The sequence below is a fragment of the Carassius gibelio genome, chromosome A20 (assembly GCF_023724105.1).
Source record: "Carassius gibelio isolate Cgi1373 ecotype wild population from Czech Republic chromosome A20, carGib1.2-hapl.c, whole genome shotgun sequence".
Lineage (NCBI taxonomy): Eukaryota > Metazoa > Chordata > Actinopteri > Cypriniformes > Cyprinidae > Carassius > Carassius gibelio.
In genome coordinates this window covers 23968345-23988468 of record NC_068390.1, presented here as the reverse complement: position 1 = coordinate 23988468, position 20124 = coordinate 23968345, and the positions used below count along the sequence as shown (strand labels likewise).

At 35.7% G+C, this 20124-nt stretch overlaps 2 protein-coding genes across 2 annotated transcripts; both read left to right on the top strand.

Moving 5' to 3' along the window:
- The first annotated feature begins 8864 nt into the window (after window positions 1-8864).
- On the top strand, window positions 8865-14538 carry LOC127937994 (protein unc-93 homolog A). Its single transcript, XM_052534351.1, has 8 exons — window positions 8865-9082; window positions 9346-9527; window positions 11452-11681; window positions 11771-11890; window positions 12279-12496; window positions 12964-13099; window positions 13182-13313; window positions 13504-14538. Exons 1-8 carry the CDS (start codon window positions 8984-8986, stop codon window positions 13803-13805), a joined length of 1419 nt encoding a protein of 472 aa, XP_052390311.1. The 5' UTR covers window positions 8865-8983; the 3' UTR covers window positions 13806-14538.
- Window positions 14539-15378: 840 nt separating this feature from the next.
- Window positions 15379-18469, top strand: LOC127937993 (probable tubulin polyglutamylase TTLL2). Its single transcript, XM_052534350.1, has 2 exons — window positions 15379-15640; window positions 16451-18469. Exon 2 carries the CDS (start codon window positions 16502-16504, stop codon window positions 18224-18226), a length of 1725 nt encoding a protein of 574 aa, XP_052390310.1. The 5' UTR covers window positions 15379-15640; window positions 16451-16501; the 3' UTR covers window positions 18227-18469.
- Window positions 18470-20124: the final 1655 nt, after the last annotated feature.

The following is a 20124-nucleotide window of genomic DNA, read 5'->3' as shown; positions in this document are numbered from 1 at the left end:
AATTACTGTGATGTTTTTATCAGCTGTTTGGACATTCTGATGGCGCCCATTCACTGCAGAGGATGCATTGCTGAGCAAATGAAATGCAAATATTTCCAGGTGGATTGCCACTGCTGTGATTTTTGATTATCCGGAGGTGATGCTCGGTGATGGCTGCCAATATGGTGACAGCCGCCTCCGCCCACTTTTGACTTCAAAAACGCTCTTCAGAAACCTATGGGTGACATCACGGACACTACGTCCATATTTTCATACAGTCTATGGATATTACGCAGTGCCTGAAAATCGTCACTAGCATCTCCATTGCTGCAACTACACAAACTACCGTATTTTCCGCACTATAAGGCGCACCAGATTATGAGGCGCACCTTCAATGAATGGCCTATTTTAGAACTGTTTTCATATATAGGCCCACCGGATTATAAGGTGCATATAATAGAAGATACTGCAGTCAAACGTTTGACTTGGTTTGCGTTATGAATCCACTAGATGGAGCTGTGCTAAAGGGAATGTCAACATTTTGACAGATTATAAGGCACACTGTCGTTTTTTGAGAAAATTAAAGGCTTTTAAGTGTGCCTTATAGTGCGGAAAATACTGTAGTTGGGGACTACTTTCAGGCGCTGCATAATATTATGCCAGAATTAGAGTATAGTTCCTAGCCATATTGGCCTAGAAGATTCTACAACTTTTCATTTTCCGTCGGCCTTAGTACAAGATGTAACCATAGGAGAGTCAAGTTTTAAATGGAAAAAATATAGAAACTCTTTGGTCATTTTGGAGCAAGATGCTAACGGTCTAATCAGATTCAATGATCTATGCTAAGCTATGCTAAAAGTGCTACTGCCAGATCTGGAGATCGGCTGAATGGATTTGAAAACGGTAAAACTCAACTGTTTAACTCTAGGGGAGTTGTAAATTATCCTAATTTAAAAAAAAAAGGGTAAAATCTTCTTTTAAAGGCAACATTTGTTCCTAACCTATTTTTATCTGTGGGTTTATAACTGTTTAATCAATTAATAACAAAAAAAAATACACTTTATTTAAAAATGATGTAGACATTACAAAATGTGTGTGATAAAATATTCGAGGTAAAAAAAAGAAGCAGATACTTTTAGAAGATGCTAATGGTATGCTTAGAATTTTTCTCTCAATAATAGGTTCCCACCAGCTGCTACTTCTCTTTAAAGTCAGCAGACAAAAGAGAGGTTGAGGAACACAAATTTCCCTTTCCCAATAGCTGCAGCGAATGACTACTGTAATTTGTCAGCCTAATTAAAAGGCCATTTTGGGAAGTAAGAAGGTGCAGAAAACGACACTCTTTTCTGTAGACTGAGCTCAAATAAAGAGGAGTGTAAGAAAAAGGGGCAAATGAATAATTCATGCTATTTTTGTCACAGTTAAACTCATTTTCTGTCTTATTTCTTTCTTCCTGACCTTGACACCACTCATTCAGCAGAAAATCCTGTCTTTAAAGCCTCATGATGCAGGCCCCCATCTGACTCAATTCTGAATCATACAGAAACAGAAACTGTACCTGTGTTAATGTTGCACATGCACTATCAATGTGCGGTCATTTAGAAACAGGTGCGGCCTTTAGTAACTTCAATGTGCAAGGTCTCTGGTGTTATCTGGTTCCAGTTATTTTAGCTGTTCAAACCTTTGTTATGGTGCTTGATAAGAAATACCAGTTTGCAACATCATATTATTTTAATGTATTGTCATAATTATAAACACACTTGTTTGTAGCGCAAATAGTTTCCCTGTTTTTTTACACTTTGATATTTTTCTAGTTATTAGTGGCCACTGAATCTTGCACATTCACAGAAAACCCTTTCCTTCCACGTTGCAAATTGAGGTGCACTGCATCCAAACATAATACTGTATGTGAAAAACAGTAAGCGAAAAGTACCAGGATGACCTACTACCTCTAGTGAGATTCTGAAGTGTGCATTTGATGGACACTTTACCATGCCATGACGCCATCAACATGACAGATTTATTTGAATTTCATTCATACTACCCATATTCATATACAGAACATGATTTCTTTCAAGTTCAAATTCAAAGGTAGTACCTGTTCAGTCAGCTGAGGGCACGTGACATGAAAATTTCTCCATATTTTTAATTATTACACACCGACTGACAGGATTAAAAATATAAAGCTGCTTGACTCGGAGGTGACCACTGAGTAAGTGGTGGTTCATGCATTGCGACACTGCAATGGCAAAATTTCACCAAAGTTTCGCTAATAGAACGTTTTCACAGACTGAGATGATGCCATGATTCCATCTTTATGACATTACAATTTTTTTATATTTTTATTAAAAAAACTTACTGTAGATTTAATTTTATACTGAACACTATAATTTGTGTTATATAATTTTGGCATAAACTACAGGAAACTACACTGTAAAAAAAGTCAGTAAAATAACAGAAAAAGTAAAGGCAACTCATTACAAGGGATATTATCAATGTATTTTAGAGTTAATTTCCATTAATTCTAAAACATAATGCAATGCAGTGTAAAATTCTAAATACTGGTAAAAAAAAAAAAAAAACCTGTATAAAATAAATACAGAAGAAAATCCTTCAAATTATAAAGTACACTGTGCCCTATTTAACAGATTTTTATAAAGTGTATAGTTAACGCTGCTGCATACGTGTTATTTTGGCTAATTTGACATCTTTCTCTCTTCCGACCATAATTAATCTATCTAGATTTTTTCCTCTTTTGTAAGGGCATAGAAACGATATCATGGATTTTTTTTCCTTGTGCTATTACAACAAATGGGAATGCAAAAATTATATTTGTTGTAGTCTATCATTAACCACTACAGATCTTTGCCTAACTTTCACTTCTGAGAACCATATGACCAAGCCGTTAACTTCATGGCTAAAAATATCAGGCCTCAGAGCACTATGCTAATGAAAAACCATTAAGTCACATGCGGACAAGAAGTATTTGAAAAGTTTCAGTATCATATAAAAACAGTTATTAAATAGCCTATATAATCATAAGTCAAAATTGCTGGATTTGTGGACAGACAAAACAAATTTAGACCTTTTACAACATCACAAACAATCATTTTGAGGCTGGAAGTCTTGTTTAACCCAACAAATGTTAACCCTCATCCTATCCCTTCCTGCCTTTCTCTCTTTTGGGAGGATGAGTTGAGGGGAAAACAGGCAGGACTAGTGGTGAAGCACACACACATGTCATCATGAGCCGTTTCAATTTTGCTAAATAAAGACATTTTTGTATTGTGTCAGCATCTCTGTGCCACTGAGCATTGTGCTGGGACCAGCTACAGAAAATGCACATCCACATCAGCAAACAGCAAACAATGGGCACGGTGCGAGTGACTCACGCCTGTCATCTGTAGCTTTCAGCAGGAAAAACCCGTCTGGCCTGCTGAACCGTACACATAAAAGAAAACAAATGAGGTTGTGTGGGTCATGGAAACCTGGTGGCAAATGCCTGAATGAAAGAAGTGCCAGCGCCTCCTAGCATTGGAATGACATCATGCACTCAGTACTGTATTTACATGCATTTGGCTGAATGGTTCCCAGCACCTCCTCCAGTAATACGTTTCTGAATCAGTACAGTAAAAATCTTGTTAAAGTCAACATGAAATCAAAACTGGCCCTATTTACATTCCAGGGTTATTATAGTTAAGATAAAACCATAAGAAATAAATAAAATAAAATCTTTAACTAAAATAAAATAGAATATATATGTGTATATCATATTATACAATATATGTATATTTAATTTAGAATATTATTTTAAAAAAAAATTTAAATGATGCTAAAGTATCATTGTTAAATTCTTGAAGTAATTTCCTGGTTTTATTCAAATTTCCAAAATGTCCTTGTAATCCACATTTTAATTCCCAAATAATAATGTATTTTCTTGGTAAATATCCAGATTCACTTAATAATATGTCATATTACAGATGAAAATGTAATTACCCGACTCAATAATTGAATAGTTGAATTGCTGTGTATTCCATCTATTACATGAGGAAACCATTTACAATATATTTATAACAATATATTTATATATTTATATATCTGAATATGAACTCAAGCATTTCTCATCAAATTCCGTCAAGATCCTTTTGTTTTTTACTCTATACTGCTATACTGTCTATTTTTATTTCTATAAATATTTAGATATTTATTTCTATATTTAACTAAGAACTCCATTAAAAATGTCCTTCGGGTAAGCATGATTTCTGCTAAGGGACTTGCAGAAGAATGGGGGGTTGAGAAAGGGGAAAAAACTAGACAAAATCCTATAAAGAGTCATGGCAAAGTTAGTGAGTCTGTAGACAATATCTCCTGCAGGTACAATTTAACCTGGTTTGAGAACATTTTCAGCATTTGGCAGATGAGTTTATCCAACACTGCGTTCAAGATATACATTTTATCAGTTCATGCATATGTATCTAATTGTTTACATATCATTGCGTATTTTTGCCTTAGATAACAATATATCAGCAATCCATCAAATGAATTATTTAATTATAAAGAAAAATAGGTTTAGGAAAAGCACTCATGTAAAACCTTTGGCAAAAAAGTGTTGAAATGCTAAAATAATAAATTTACTGTTCACAATCAATTATTTGGACTCTTTCAAGGCTATTCAAACGTTACAATAATTGATGTGATGAACATGTTATCTTTGTAAACCTGAGGGGAACGTACTTAATACAGCCTCTAAAATTCACCAAAACAAAGGTCCCTCTAGCCTATGTTCAATGTCCTCTGACCAAAGTTTGTTAAACACTGACCTCAAGTGTTAGAACTGGTAGAAGCAACATCCAGAATGTCTTTCTCAGGTTAGAGACGAATTTAATTTCTGACAGGAATAAAAACAAGAATTTGAGGGACTGAAGTGCAGTAAGTTCAATGGACTATCACTGCTGTTTAACAACATAATGATTGTACAGCTGACGAAATGTCTTTCTGACAAAAGAAATCTATAAAAATAGGTAGACCCTCGATAAAACACTTTTAAAAGTTGTGAGCGGGGTGGCATAGGGTGGCAAATAAGTCAGAAAATAACAGAAAAAGTAAAGGCAGCTCGTTACAAGGGATATTATCAATACATTTTTGATTTAATTTCCATTCATTCTAAAACATAATGCAATGCAGTGTAAAATTCTAAATACTGGTAAAAAAAAAAACTGTATAAAATAAATACAGAAGAAAATCCTTCAAATTATATGTATACTGTGCCCTATTTAACAGATTTTTATAAAGTGTATAGTTAATGCTGCTGCATACTTGTTAATTGGGCTAATTTGACATCTTTCTCTCTTCCGACCATAATTCATCTCTCTAGATTTTTTCCTCTTTTGTAAGGTCATAGAAACTATATCATTGTTTTTTTTTTCTTGTGCTATTAGAACAAATGGGAATGCAAAAATTATATTTGTTGTAGTCTATCATTAACCACTACAGATCTTTGCCCAACTTTCACTTCTGAGAACCGACTATGCCCTTAACCTAAAAGAAAGCCTTGCCACCCTAGTTGGCAGCAACGAATTAAAAGTTGTGGCCAATTTGAAAATTTACGAACGCGAATCTTTTGTGATTCCTGATCCCACTCCGAACTCCCGAACTGATTCAAATGATTTGCGATCCCCAAACTGACTCAAATGATTCGCGAACCCGCTTTGAACTCTCGAACTGACTCAAATGATTCGCGAACCCGTTTCAAACTCCCGAACTGATTCAAATGATTCCCGATCCCGCTTCGAACTCCCGAACTGATTCAAATGATTTTCGATCAACAAACTGACTCAAATGATTCGCGAACCCGCTACGAACTCCCGAACTGATTCAAATGATTCGTGATCCCGCTCCGAACTCCCGAACTGATTCAAATGATTTTCGATCCCCAAACTGAATCAAATGATTCGCGAACCAGCTACGAACTCCAGAACTGATTCAAATGATTCGCGATACCGCTCTGAACTCCCAAAGTGACTCAAATGATTCGCGATCCCCATAACTGACCTAAATGATTCGCGATCCCGCTACGAACTCTCGAATTGATTCAAATGATCCGCGAAGCCGCTCCGAACTCTCGAACTGATTCAAATGATTCGCGATCCCACTCCGAACTCCCAAACTGAATCAAATGATTCGCGATCCCCAAACTGACTCAAATGATTCGCGAACCCGCTTTGAACTCCCGAACTGACTCAAATGATTCGCGAACCCGCTCCGAACTCTCGAATTGATTCAAATGATCCGCGAAGACGCTCCGAACTCTCGAACTGATTCAAATGATTCGCGATCCCACTCCGAACTCCCAAACTGACTCAAATGATTCGCGATCCCCATAACTGATTCAAATGATTCGCGATCCCCAAACTGACTCACATGATTCGCGAACCAGCTTTGAACTCCCGAACTGACTCAAATGATTCGCATATCACAAACCTTACAAAAATAAACCATGGTTTTATCCTAGTAAAACTGCTTAGTTTCCTTTTGGATGATTTTTGAATGCTTGAGACTATAAAATAAATTAGAGTCATAATAAAGTTATAGCCACAGGTAAATGTCAAGAGCTACAAATGTGATTTGTAAATAATACAATTTATTCATTTAGTTTTTTATTTGATTAAAGTAATTTTTTCACCCCTATAGTAGGGTTTATTCCATCATCATATTTGAGGAAGGGGGGCACAACAATAAATCCTGCTTATGGGAACCCTTAAGGTGTTGTTATACACGTCTCTGGGAATATGTGCTCTACTACTACTACTACACACACACACACACACACACACACACACACACACTGAAGCACGCGTGGTGTTTTCAGCTCTTCACTATATTGATGCATGATGTATGCTACACATGTGTATGTCAGTGCGCTATGAGAGGATTTCACCATTTCATTTGATAAAACTATCGTCATTCATTCGTATCGTATACACAGACTGAAAGAAACGGCAATGTCTTTACGACAACCTGTCAAAATAACTTCAAAGAAATTCAAACAGAAATATAGTACTATTACACAGTAGAGTATGCTATACTTCAAGTATTAGCATACTTGATATGCTATACTTCCTATTAGCTAATAATAATAGTTAATTAAAAAACACAGAAACTCTGGTTACAACCCACCAAAATAAAAGTTTGGTCTAACTCAAAGAAATTATGTAAGAAATTGCTTAGTAAAATATACTTAAAAAAAGATATACTAAAACATAATTTTAAAGCAATATCACACAAGTGTTCATAGAAGTTTTAATTTAAGCTTGCCAAAACAATAACACCATATTTTTCAAAAACAATTTCTAAAAGTACATTTGTATTTGTGCCTATCATGTTTATTTATTTATTATTATTGTCAGCTAATAAAACCTGTGCTTCATATAACATCTAAGGCTAAATCTAGCTCTTGACTGGTTGAGTTAGATGATGATTAACACTAAACAGTAGAAAATCAGTTGAGTCTCCCCAGCTGGAAATGTCACTGGCTTTTAAAATCTTGTGTTTCTTATAATAATTTGACATATTGATAACACTGAACCTTTTATAATGCTCTTAATTACATGTTGATGCATACTGTATGCATTAGTGAGTGTGGTGGTGCTTATGGAGTATGGTCACTTATTCCTTATATGCTTGTAATGTTTGTTATAACTGTTTCAAATGCAAGACATTGATTGCATGAGATTAAGTTTGTAAATGATAGCCTGTGTCCTTTTTGTAGTGTGCACATATATTTATCATCAAACTGTAATAACTGTGACTAAATTCAGTATATATATGTCTGCCATATGTTGCCACCCCTCAAAAATTCCTGCCACCCCATTAATATTTTTCTAGATCCGCCCCTGCTGTGATCTAGAGCTTTTAGAGACAGTGCATGCTATTGTAAAGACTGTCTCTCTTTCACACCCTCCTTTTCACATTACGTACTCTTACTTTTCTGTAGAATATAGTAGGAATATATATTGCCTATATACTGTGATGATCAGGACATATTAAGATGAAAAAGGTACATGAATTTAAAAAAAAATACTAAACCAAAAAAATATATATTAAAGTATTTAACATATAGCATACATTGTGGGGACCATTATAATGGACACAACAAAGAAAAATGGGGCACAGAAAGGGACTAAATAACATCTATATTCAAACGGAAAGTCTATAATAATTAAATAAGTATAATTTAAGAACAACCATTGGGCTTCAGAGCAAGACACTTACATTAAATCCACATAAACGATTATAATAAGTCACTTCAGATAAAGTGATCACTTACTGTAAATGATAAAACCTCAAATGAATGCTGAGGAAAGGAATGAAATGCTCAGATAAAGGCTGGGTGGAGTCAATGATGCGCAATTGTGACTTTCACCTCCTAGCTGGCACATCTTGATAATATATGTAAAATAATATTAATTTCACAATCTGAGACAATTTTTTGTCTGCGGATTCAGAGAGGACAAACTGCAGTGAATTCGTTCATTTAAAAATATTACTGTGAAATGTGCAGCAAATGACAGTGTTATGGAAGCTTATACTGATTAGAAGTTTGGAGTTTGTAAAACTGTTTTTGAAAGAAGTCTCTTATGGTTTTTACACAGCAAAATATAGTAAAATAAAAAAAAGGATATAACTACAGTAAAAACAGTAATATTGTAAAACATTATTACAGTTTAATATATTTATAAATATTGTTCCATAGGAAAAAAGAAGAGAATAACTTGTGTTAAAAAACACTTTAGTAACTGATATGCAATCAGTTTGTCTTTATTGACTCAGCTTTAGGCATCCAAAACCTGGATGCTTTTCATGACTCCATTACAGTGAACTTTGTCCTAGAGCGTTTTCAGCCTTGTTATGTATTAGCCCAGTGTGACTTCCAAGTCAATCTAGAATCTGTTTTGTCTTTCACTGAAGGAATTCATCCCTTTTGAAGCATTCACTGGATTTCAGGATGACAAAATTGATGAGCCGAACCACCAAAAATGTCCTTGTGGTTTCATTTGGATTTTTGCTCTTATTTACAGCGTATGGAGGACTGCAGAGTTTACAGGTAATAAATCAGAGAAGATAAATAAATACAAATTGTACACATAAATATCTACACAAACGACTCTTTGTAGTTGTTCAGAAAAGGTGTAAAGCAGATCATTTATTTAACATAAAGTTTTAAAAAGTTGTGTGGGAGGCAAGATTAAATTATTATTAACAATTAAAGCTATTAAAATCTGGCCTATTTGTTACACAAATAACTGTATTGTTGGCTTTGATTTGTGGGTATATTTATATTGATGAAAGCATGTTTGTACGTTACAGAGCAGTCTTAATGCTGAGGATGGAAGGGGTGTTATTTCTCTCAGTGTCATCTATGGAGCGATGATTTTGGCCTCGATGTTTCTGCCTTCAATAATTATCAAAAATCTGGGCTGTAAATGGACCATCGTCCTTTCTATGGCTTGTTATGTGTCATATTCCTTTGGAAACCTTGCGCCAGGCTGGTGTGTGCATTTCTCTGCCTTTTGTACTGATTTGTTGAACAATATAAACAGATATGTAAGCATAGTTGCTTACAGTATAAGTTCAAAATGGCATTATTTTTCTGCATGTGTGAGACACCGTTTCAAATGCCAGGCCTGAAATGACTATTATGTGTGAAATACAAGAGACATATAGTTGCATCTCAATAAATTATAATGTTGTGGAAAAGTATATTTATTCTAGTTATTCAAATCAAATTGTGAAACTCGTGTATTAAATGAATTCAGTGCACACAGTCTGAAGTAGTTTAAGGCTTTGGTTCCTTTAATTGTTATGATTTTTGCTCACATTTAACAAAAACCCACCAATTCACTATCTCAACAAATCAGAATATGGTGACATGCCAATCAGCTAATCAACTCAAAACACCTGCAAAGGTTTCCTGAGCCTTCAAAATGGTCTCTCAGTTTGGTTCACTAGGCTACACAATCATGGGAAAGACTGATCTGACAGTTGTCCAGAAGACATTCATTTACACCCTTCACAAGGAGGGTAAGCCACAAACATTCATTACCAAAGAAGCTGGCTGTTCACAGAGTGCTGTATCCAAGCATGTTAACAGAAAGTTGAGTTGAAGGAAAAAGTGCGGAAGAAAAAGATGCACAACCAACCGAGAGAACCACACGCAGCCTTATGAAGATTTTCAAGCAAAATTGATTCAAGAATTTGAGTAAACTTCACAAGTAATGGACTGAGGCTGGGGTCAAGGCATCAAGAGCCACCACACACAGACGTGTCAAGGAATTTGCTGAACCACAGACAACGCCAGAGGCGTCTTACCTGGGCTAAGGAGAAGAAGAACTGGACTATTGCCCAGTGGTCCAAAGTCCTCTTTTCAGATGAGAGCAAGTTTTGTATTTAATTTTGACACCAAGGTCTGGAGGAAGGGTGGAGAAGCTCATAGCCCAAGTTGCTTGAAGTCCAGTGTTTCCACAGTTTCCACAGTCTGTGATGATTTGGGGTTCAATGTCATCCGCTGGTGTTGGTCCATTGCGTTTTTTGAAAACCAAAGTCACTGCACCAGTTTACCAAGAAATATTAGAGCAATACATGCATTCTTCAGCAGACCAGCCTTTTGAAGATGCTGATTTCATTTTCCAGCAGGATTTGGCACCTGCCCACACTGTCAAAAGCACCAAAAGTTGGTTAAATGACTGGACAGTAAACTCACCAGACCTGAACCCCTATTGTCAAGAGGAAAATGAGAAACAAGAGACCAAAAAATTCAGATGAGCTGAAGGCCACTGTCAAAGAAACCTGGGCTTCCATACCACCTCAGCAGTGCCACAAACTGATCACCTCCTTGCCACGCTGAACTGAGGCAGTAATTAAAGCAAAAGGAGCCCCTACCAAGTATTGAGTACATGTACAGTAAATCAACATACTTTCCAGAAGGCCAAAAGTTCACTACATTTTTTTTTTTTACTTTTTATTGGTCTTATGAAGAATTCTAATTTGTTGAGATAGCTAGTAGTGGGTTTTTGTTTAACGTGAGCCAAAATCATCACAATTAAAAGAACCAAAGACTTAAACTACTTCAGTCTATGTGCACTGAATTTATTTAATACATGAGTTTCACAATTTGAGTTGAATTACTGAAATAAATGAACTTGTCCATGACATTCTAATTCATTGAGATGCACCTGTATATTTATATTGTTATATATTTAATATTTTTATATTGTTCAAAAGTTTGGGGTCGGTAAGATGCTATATTTTAAAATGTAATTATAACATTTTGTTGTGCTGCTACTTACTGACCCCAAACATTTAATTTAAACATTTAAGAGCTGAAGGTTCTGTTAATTCAGTTAAGTTAGAAGTAAATCTGTAGTGTCTTTCATCACATCATTCAGCACCTCATTTCATCATGTTTGTCTGCAGGCCAAGTCTGATGACAACCTCTGCTATTCTGGGTATAGGAGGTTCACTGCTGTGGCCTGCAAAATGCACCTATCTCACAATAAGTGGAAACAGACGAGGCCAGAAAATCAACAAGAAAAGCCAGTATATCATCAGCCAATATTTTGGCATCTTTTTCTTCATTTTTCAGTCATCAGCGGTGTGGGGAAACCTCATGTCATCTCTGATATTCGGCCAGGATTCTAGCATAGGTACAGTTGGATTAAACACTTTGCCAGTGTCCATTTTTATTGATTTATTTGGGTGAGTGTAAATACACCGAGCGTTTATTCATTTCTAGAAGTCCCTGAGGAGAACCTGCAGTTCTGTGGTGCGACATCATGCGTTGAAAATTTCACAGTCGCAAACACAACCCTTCCAGGAAAACACCTAGTGAACACACTGCTAGGCTGCTATATCGGTGGGTAACAATCATTCATATTTGTGTCCAAAAACTAGTTTAGTCAATAATATAATGATTTCATTCATACTGTCCACTGAAAAAAAAGATCTAGATTTGAATGTCCAAATTACTGCTCCTGTATTACAGTGAACATAAAAATGCAATTATTAATGGTGTTTAAAATTAAAGATCTGAACAAACCCCTAATTATTAAACTTCAGTAAATAAGTCATCCAGCATTGCAGAATACTCTAGAAACCACAGAGCAATCACTAGAACCACCAAGAACAACCTACCAAGTACATAGTAATGGACAAGTGCCATTTACAACTCTTTCAGGAAAAATACAAATCTAGTTTGCATTATTCTAGGAATTTCCTAGCCTAGTGTTTCCTGGTCCATGCAGGTTTGGAGGTTCTGGCCATCATTTTTGTGGCAGTGTTCCTGGACAACATCGACCGAGATCTGGTCATAGAATTTCGTAAAACCAAGGGCAACCAGTCGTTTTGCAGCACCTTTCTGGCTACCTTCAAGCTCCTGAGAAATCCTAGATTGTTGCTTCTCATCCCATTGACCCTGTACAGTGGGTTTGAGCAAAGCTTCCTCGCTGGCGAATACACAAAGGTAGACCACCATGTTTTAAATGAAGCATAAAGAAATAGAACCCTGAAGGAAATTCTAGGTCTGATTCTAGTTGACAAGTGTTCATTTTAAACCATTTTCAAATAATATTTTAAAATATGCACACATGCACATTTAATTGTATGTCAAAACAATAAGTATCTTGTCTCGTCATACATTAATCGTAAATGATACAATATATGAGAAATTTCAGTAGTTTGCATCACTGTACAGTATACTACTGTTTAAGTATGTGAGTTCATAAGCAGACCAGCCTAAATTAAAAATGTAACCTTTTGTCAACAAACAGAGTGCTGCGTAATGGAGGGTAGCAGAGTAGTGCAAGAATTTCAAATGTAAGGCATATTATTGCGTCTATAATGGGAACGGCCCAGCCATATGCAGACTGGGAGGACATGAATACTAATTAATCCTAATGAAATATTTTTGCAACCCTCTTTCCCCTGCAGAACTATGTGACCTGTGCGATGGGAATACACTACGTCGGCTTTGTGATGATCTGCTTTGGTGCTTCTAACTCCCTGTGCTCATTCGCATTTGGTAGACTGGCTCAATACACTGGAAGACTCCCCCTCTTTTGCTTGGGTAATACAAGAACAGGTTCACACATGGTTTAAAGATTAAGTCTGGTTGGTTATGTTTGTTCTATCTTACTACGCTTTCACAGCTGCAGTGACAAACCTGGGCTGTTTTCTGGGTCTTTTGTACTGGAAGCCTCATCCAGACCAGCTGGGCATGTTCTTTGTGTTTCCGGCACTCTGGGGGATGGCAGACGCTGTGTGGCAAACACAAACCAATGGTGAGTGCTTCATACTGCATACCACTGTACAGTTAAGTTATTATTACAAATATAAAATTATAAAAATAAATATTAATTCAATATTAAAATATTTATATAAATGTTTCCATAGAGGTTTCAACATTTAGATATATTTTAATTTATAAATATATTGTGAAGTCATTATACTGTGTGTTTATTTCATTCGCAGCACTTTATGGCATTCTCTTTGCTAAGGACAAAGAAGCAGCATTTGCCAACTACCGCATATGGGAGTCCCTCGGTTTTGCCATAGCCTTTGCTTACAGCACATTCCTCTGCCTGTCCACCAAAATCTACGTTGCTCTGTCTGTTCTTGCCCTTACTGTGGTTACTTACCTTTACGCTGAGTACAACGAGTACAAGCATCCAACTCCACAAGTGACTAATGATGACTTGCTTCAACCAGAAAATGAGGACTTCAAAGAATTAAATGACAAAGATATTATCTCTCAGACAAAAAGTGTAAATTGATTTTGGTAGATTTTTCTGCCTCAGTATTAGGGCTGGGCACATTTTTTTCGATTAATCTTTTTTTAAATTCCCCCATTTTAAATTTGTTTTATCCAATGAAAGGTTAGCTTTTTGTGATTAAAAAAAAAAAAAAAAAAAGATCAAAAGGATTCATAATGCAGATTAATTTTCACATCCTTCTTTGATCATATTACCAAGGAGGCTTACATTTTTGGCCATGACTATAACAACCAAGTAAAGATAACTAAATATATCTAAGTGGAATAGACCTTTAGTCCAACAAACTAGATGCTCTTTTTATTAAAGTTTTTTAGTTGAAATAATGCATCCACCTGAAAGTTCACATAACACAGTTAATTTAATTAAGTAAATGAAACCAATTTGTAAAAATCAGTTACAATGAATACAATGTTTACTAGATTCAGTGATTACTTTTTACAGTGAAATATGTGACAGACTTTCACAGTTTACACTAAACATTTTTATGACAGCTTTTAAAAAAGTGTAAGATACAAATGTTCTGTTTCCATACAAATTTTCTATTTGCACTATATTTTCTAACTGTTTTTAAATTCATTTTAATTAAGTATTTTTTTTAAATCATTTTAAAAGTTTTAAAATTGCTTGTTTTATTTTTGTTATTATTTGTCTTCGTGATTATTTTACTTTCTTTTATGTAAAGCACTTTGTGTATGAAATGTGCTATATAAATAAACTTGCCTTGCCTTCCATGACACAATGTATATTCCAAAAGTCAGGGATTAAACCAGGAAATAAACCGTTTAATTTTAGGAAAAATGTGATGAAAGCATCTAAATTTAAAATAAAACCAGCAAAAATACAATGGGCTGATTACACAGTGAAATTATGATGAGTATTTTACATGACAAACCTTTTGTAACCATGAAAGGACATTAAATGATTTCCCAATATAAAACTAACAGCAGGACTATCAGATTAGCTGTCTCTGTCTGCAACCTGCAATCTGCTATGAAGCCTGCAGTGTAGCCTAAAGTGTAGCATTAGGTTAAATTACTTAATTTCTTTGTGCTTTCTCCCTTATGGTAAATACACGTTGTATATATGACATGTAATGTTTTATTGTAAATAGGCCATTTATAAAGAATTTTACAGATCAATGCACTGCAGCCTTTATATTCCTTTTCGTTGTGACCAGTAGATGGCAGCATTCTCACTGATAGTAAACTGGTCCTTGCCAGTCTTACATTTTAGTAGGTGTATTTTGATCTCCAGTAGGTGGCAGTGTTTTCTTTTGGTCTATTAATGCCATTCATGAGGTCTACGATTCAACTTCCACTTCTGTGTGAATATGGTTAAAATGTTTACGATAACGTCTTCAATATTTGTCAAATAATAACATATTTAAAATAAAATGTCTTATAAAATACACTAAACTTTACAAAAAAAATTCCATAACAATCTTTAAGAGAGACAATGGTATTGAATTGAAGAATTGTTTATTTTCCCATTTCATCAGTGTAGCTATTATAGATTAAATTCAAATATCCCAGAGACATATTTAGACGGATACACTATATACAATATTAAAATAAATACATATTTTTTGTTCGATTGGCATATCGCTTTGGATTGTTTAACGTTTAAAACGCTGATTCACACGTGGTGACGTCACCTGCTCCGCCCGCGCAGGTAACGCTACTGTACTGTTGTCAGCAGCTCAAATGGCGCGCTTTTATTCAAAAGTTTCCTAGCAACGAAAGATGACCAGAGCAGAGGACACAAAAGGAGTCACAACTTGTCTGACAGGAACTCCGTGGAGGATCAACCAGGTAACATTAACAGAGCTCGGTCAGGTAAGAGTGATTATTGCAAATATTCTCTACAAAAACCAAAGAAGTGAACACTAGATAAAATAAAATTAGGTAAATTATATGAATTATATGATGACAAGGTTGTGCTTTATATCTTTTTTTTAGAAACTGGGTGTAACGTTAATCGAAAATGCATCGCTTTTGACTCATAGAGTGCTATGACTGTATTTACATGCACAAGAATGATCTGGTTGGTATTAATCAGTCGATGAGTAAATGTATTATCATGATTGCCAAATCAATAGTCAATATTCCAGTTTATAGGAGCCTCTAGACTAGGTGTTGTCAATCTGGAGGCTACAAGGAAATACTAGCGGGTCCATTAAAAAGTTTAGGTGAAAACTATGTGGGAAAATGTATAAATAAATTGACAATAATAATAAAAAAAAAAAATAAGAATAATTATATTAAAATAAATAAATACAGTACAGTGCTATGAATAGAAAATGCAATAGAAAACAAAATAAAAAAATTCACTGTATAAATAACAACTTTTAAAAAAAATTATGATGTGGGGGGCCTTCACATGAACATGATTATATTTTGATTATAGTTTTATCTAAACAGCTGGCATATGACTGTATCAATCCGTTATTATTATTATTTTATTACAAACTGTAAAAGAAATACTGCTGTGCATTGTATCCTAATGATTTATAATTAATAAGCTGTATTTATTACTAATTGATCAGCATAAGTAGCAGCAAATGCAAGCATTTCCAGTATTACCAGAAGAGAACAGCAGGATCCATTGGAAAATTAAACCAATGTGATTTCCCCTATTCCATGCAGAATTCAGAGAACTGACTCACATGATTTCTTGGAAGCACTTGGATCTTCTCCATGGCTGAAAGGGAATGTGATTTTGCTCCCCTGGTGTTCAGACTACACGGAGGAGCTCCTCAGGTGATACGTGAGGTGCTGTTGGAGCGTGGCTGGGATGAGTATGATGAAGAGGAGCAGGAGGAAGGAGACTGGAACCTCTATTGGAGAAGCTCTGGCTTCCGAAAGTCTGACTATGAAAACATCCTGCCCTGGCAGAGACTGAACCACCATCCCAAAATGAGCCAGATTACACGCAAAGATTGTCTGGCACGACACATGAGAAGAATGAAGATCGCTTTTGGCACAGGCCTGTATGACTTCAGCCCTGCTGCTTTCATATTGCCAAACGAATACACAAAGTTTCTAGGGGTGTACACTAGGAATCGCACGACTGATAGAGGGAAGTCCCGTTACTGGATTTGTAAGCCAGTTGACCTGTCAAGAGGAAGAGGTATATTTCTGTTTGAAGACATCAAGGACTTGGTCTACGACTCTTCGGCAATCGTGCAGAGGTACATCAGCAACCCGCTTCTCATTTCAGGCTACAAGTTTGATCTACGCATTTACGTTTGCGTAAAAAGCTTCTCCCCTCTTGTGATTTACATGCATCAGGAAGGCCTAGTGCGTTTCGCCACCGAAAAATACACCCTTGCTTCTTTAGACAGCCTGTACTCTCATTTGACAAATACCAGCATTAATAAGTTTGGAATGTGCTATGCCATGGACAAAGAGCGAGTAGGCAGAGGATGCAAGTGGACCATGAGCAGATTCCGTAGTTTTCTTCACAAACAAGATATTAACGAACTTCTGCTCTGGCACAGGATTAGCAATATTGTTACGTTGACTCTGCTCACAGCCGTTCCTTGCATTCCCTCCAGCCCCAACTGTCTGGAACTGTTGGGGTTTGATATCCTCATCGACGCCAGCTACAAACCGTGGCTTCTAGAGGTCAACCACAGTCCGGCGCTAACATTGGACTGCCCTGCCGATGTAACGGTCAAGAAAGGGCTGATCAATGATATCATCGACCTGATGAACTACAGGATGGTTGATAGCTTCAGACAGAAGGGATACTGCAGGAAGAGAACGGTTAGACGCTATTTACGGCCAAAAATCTCTCAAGGGTTTTTGTTGCCCAAGATTTTGCACGCACCTCCATCAGGCAACAAAAGCTGGAATCAGTCTGTCTCAGGCTCTTCAAGTTCTGAAGATACTAGAAATAACACCGGTTATGCGACTTGCCCCGTTCACCCCAATTCAAAATCCATTGGACATGAAAAGGATCCACAGAAGTTTGAGGAAATCAACAACGAGCTGGGATCCGATGACCTAAAACTCACAACATTAAACAGCACCAGGAAATTGCACAGAAATGCACCATCTACCGTGTGCAAGTTACCATCTCTTCGCTTACATAAACTCAAGGCTCCAGCCGTCCCGTGGAACCGCGTGACTCAGGACAGAGGTGTCCCTCCTTGTCGTGTTGGCGACTTCATACTTACATTTCCCTTTAATCAGGCTACGTGGAAAGCCTGTCAGGACCAAGCAGATGTTAAGGCTATTGTGAACGAGGTTCATAAACTCACAAACCGACTGGTGTCCTCCTTTAATGAAAAAGAAAGGACGAAGATGGAAAGCAGTCAGAGCATTGGTATCAGTGACAAATTTGAGCCTCTGCTTTGGGGGCCGAAAGATCCCCCTCTTCTCAGCAAATGCTGCTCCTTAAATTCAGAAGTCAAGTAAAATGGTTCAAGCTGATCTAATTTTTCACAGTTTATAATTTCTTACAACACAACATAACACAAGAGGAGGAAACTGGGAAGAGCACATATAGTATATAGTAATTGAACATAAAATAATGGATTTTTACCAAGTCAGAATTTACTTTTTGCCTCAAACTATTGCATCAGATATCTTTGACGTGTTACCACTGACGATCCATGTCAATTAAATTCACATGTGTAAATAAAGTGTATATGTGTATGCATGTATATACATAGACTACTGTTAAAAAGTTTGTGGTCATCATTATCTGTTAATGTTTATTTTTAAGAAGTCTCTTATGCTCATCAAGGCTGCATTTATTTGCACAAAATCACAGTAAATAATGTGAAATATTACAATTTAAAATAACCATTTCCAATTTTTATATATTATTAAAAAAAAATTATGCATGTAATTTATTCATGTAACGGTAAAGCTGAATGTACAGCAGTCATGACTTTAGTCTTCAGTGTCACATGATCTTTCAGAAATTATTCTAATATTCTGATTTGTTGCTCCAGAATAATTTCCTCTTATTGTTAAATGTTTTTGTGCTGCTATATTTTTCTATATTTTGTGGAAATATGATTTTTTTTAATCCTTTGAGATCCTTTTATCCTAAAGAAATTTTGAAACAGAAACCTTTTGCAACATTATAAATATCTTTATTGTCACTTTAATTCAATTTAATGCATGCTTGTTTATTAAAAGTATCAATTTCTTTAAAAACAAAAACAAACATCCTGACCCCAAACTTTTGAATAGTAATGTTCATTTCATGTTCATATACTAAGGTCAGACAAAAACATCTACAACCACAAAACATAGCACCAAGACAGATAAGCTGACACATATTTTAACATTTTAATAAACGTAAAAAAAAGTATTTTAAAGGCATAACAGGAAAAATACATAACCTAGAAATGAAACTAAGGTTAAAAATCCTCCCTTTGAAAACAACAGTAAATGGACACAGGTTTAAACCTTCTCTAAGTGCCAATTTCTATAATATTGAAAAGTAACATGACGATATTTGATTAAATTGATGTATTATTCAATAATAATGTATGGCTTATTGTAAATAAAATAAAGACCAAAAATGACATAAACTGTTCCTACAGTCCCCAAACTGTTCCTACAGTGGGGTTAAAGTTAACAATGTTACCAGCTCTTCTTTACTATTTCAGGAATGTTCCTCTACTGAAACCAGAGTGTTTTAATGTAATACAAGGTCAGCGCTAGTTCAGAGGGTAACAAGTCTACACCTGCATGCTGTATCAAATGTGTTCATGCTGAGAGAAACTTAGAAATACAAGACGCCTGCTGTCAGTACATGTAAAAATAAACTGGCTTAGTTCATCCGATTATCATAAAGTTTATTGATATCTTTAGTTAAAAAAAAGGTTTAGATGATTTTAGCCAGTTGAAATCATAATAAAGAATATTCAACAAATTGCATTAATGCTTCCTGATTATGGCTTCAGTAGAGTTTTGTCTATAGTACTCACCATAAATAAAATGCAAAACAGCACCTGAAACTCCAAAAAAGTATTTTTTCAATATGTGGTAAGGGAAAGATGCTAAACGATAGTTACTATAAATTCTGTCAATAAAAAAACAACAATAAATAAATAACATGAAAATGGTTTTTAGAAGTTCATTTTTTGTCCATTATAATGATGCCTTCATTGTTCTTAATGCGAACTCTCCCAGATGAGAACTTTGTTTCTTGCCTCCCATTCGTGTAGAGCGTTTTAACCGTTCCATCCGGGTACATCCTTCGCTTGTACTGTGAAGTATGAATCTCTCTCTGCCCATTAGCAAACTCCACCACCTTTTCCCCATGTCTGTGGAAATGGTGAGTAATGGAGTAAATC

What these genes read in the sequence shown, in the direction of transcription:
- LOC127937994 (XM_052534351.1), top strand. Translation starts at nt 8,984, where the DNA reads ATGACAAAATTGATGAGCCGAACCACCAAAAATGTCCTTGTGGTTTCA. An exon ending in GGAAACCTTGCGCCAGGCTG is followed by an intron (nt 9,528 to 11,451) that starts GTGTGTGCATTT and finishes GTTTGTCTGCAG; the next exon opens with GCCAAGTCTGATGACAACCT. An exon ending in ACTCCCCCTCTTTTGCTTGG is followed by an intron (nt 13,100 to 13,181) that starts GTAATACAAGAA and finishes ACGCTTTCACAG; the next exon opens with CTGCAGTGACAAACCTGGGC.
- LOC127937993 (XM_052534350.1), top strand. Translation starts at nt 16,502, where the DNA reads ATGGCTGAAAGGGAATGTGATTTTGCTCCCCTGGTGTTCAGACTACAC.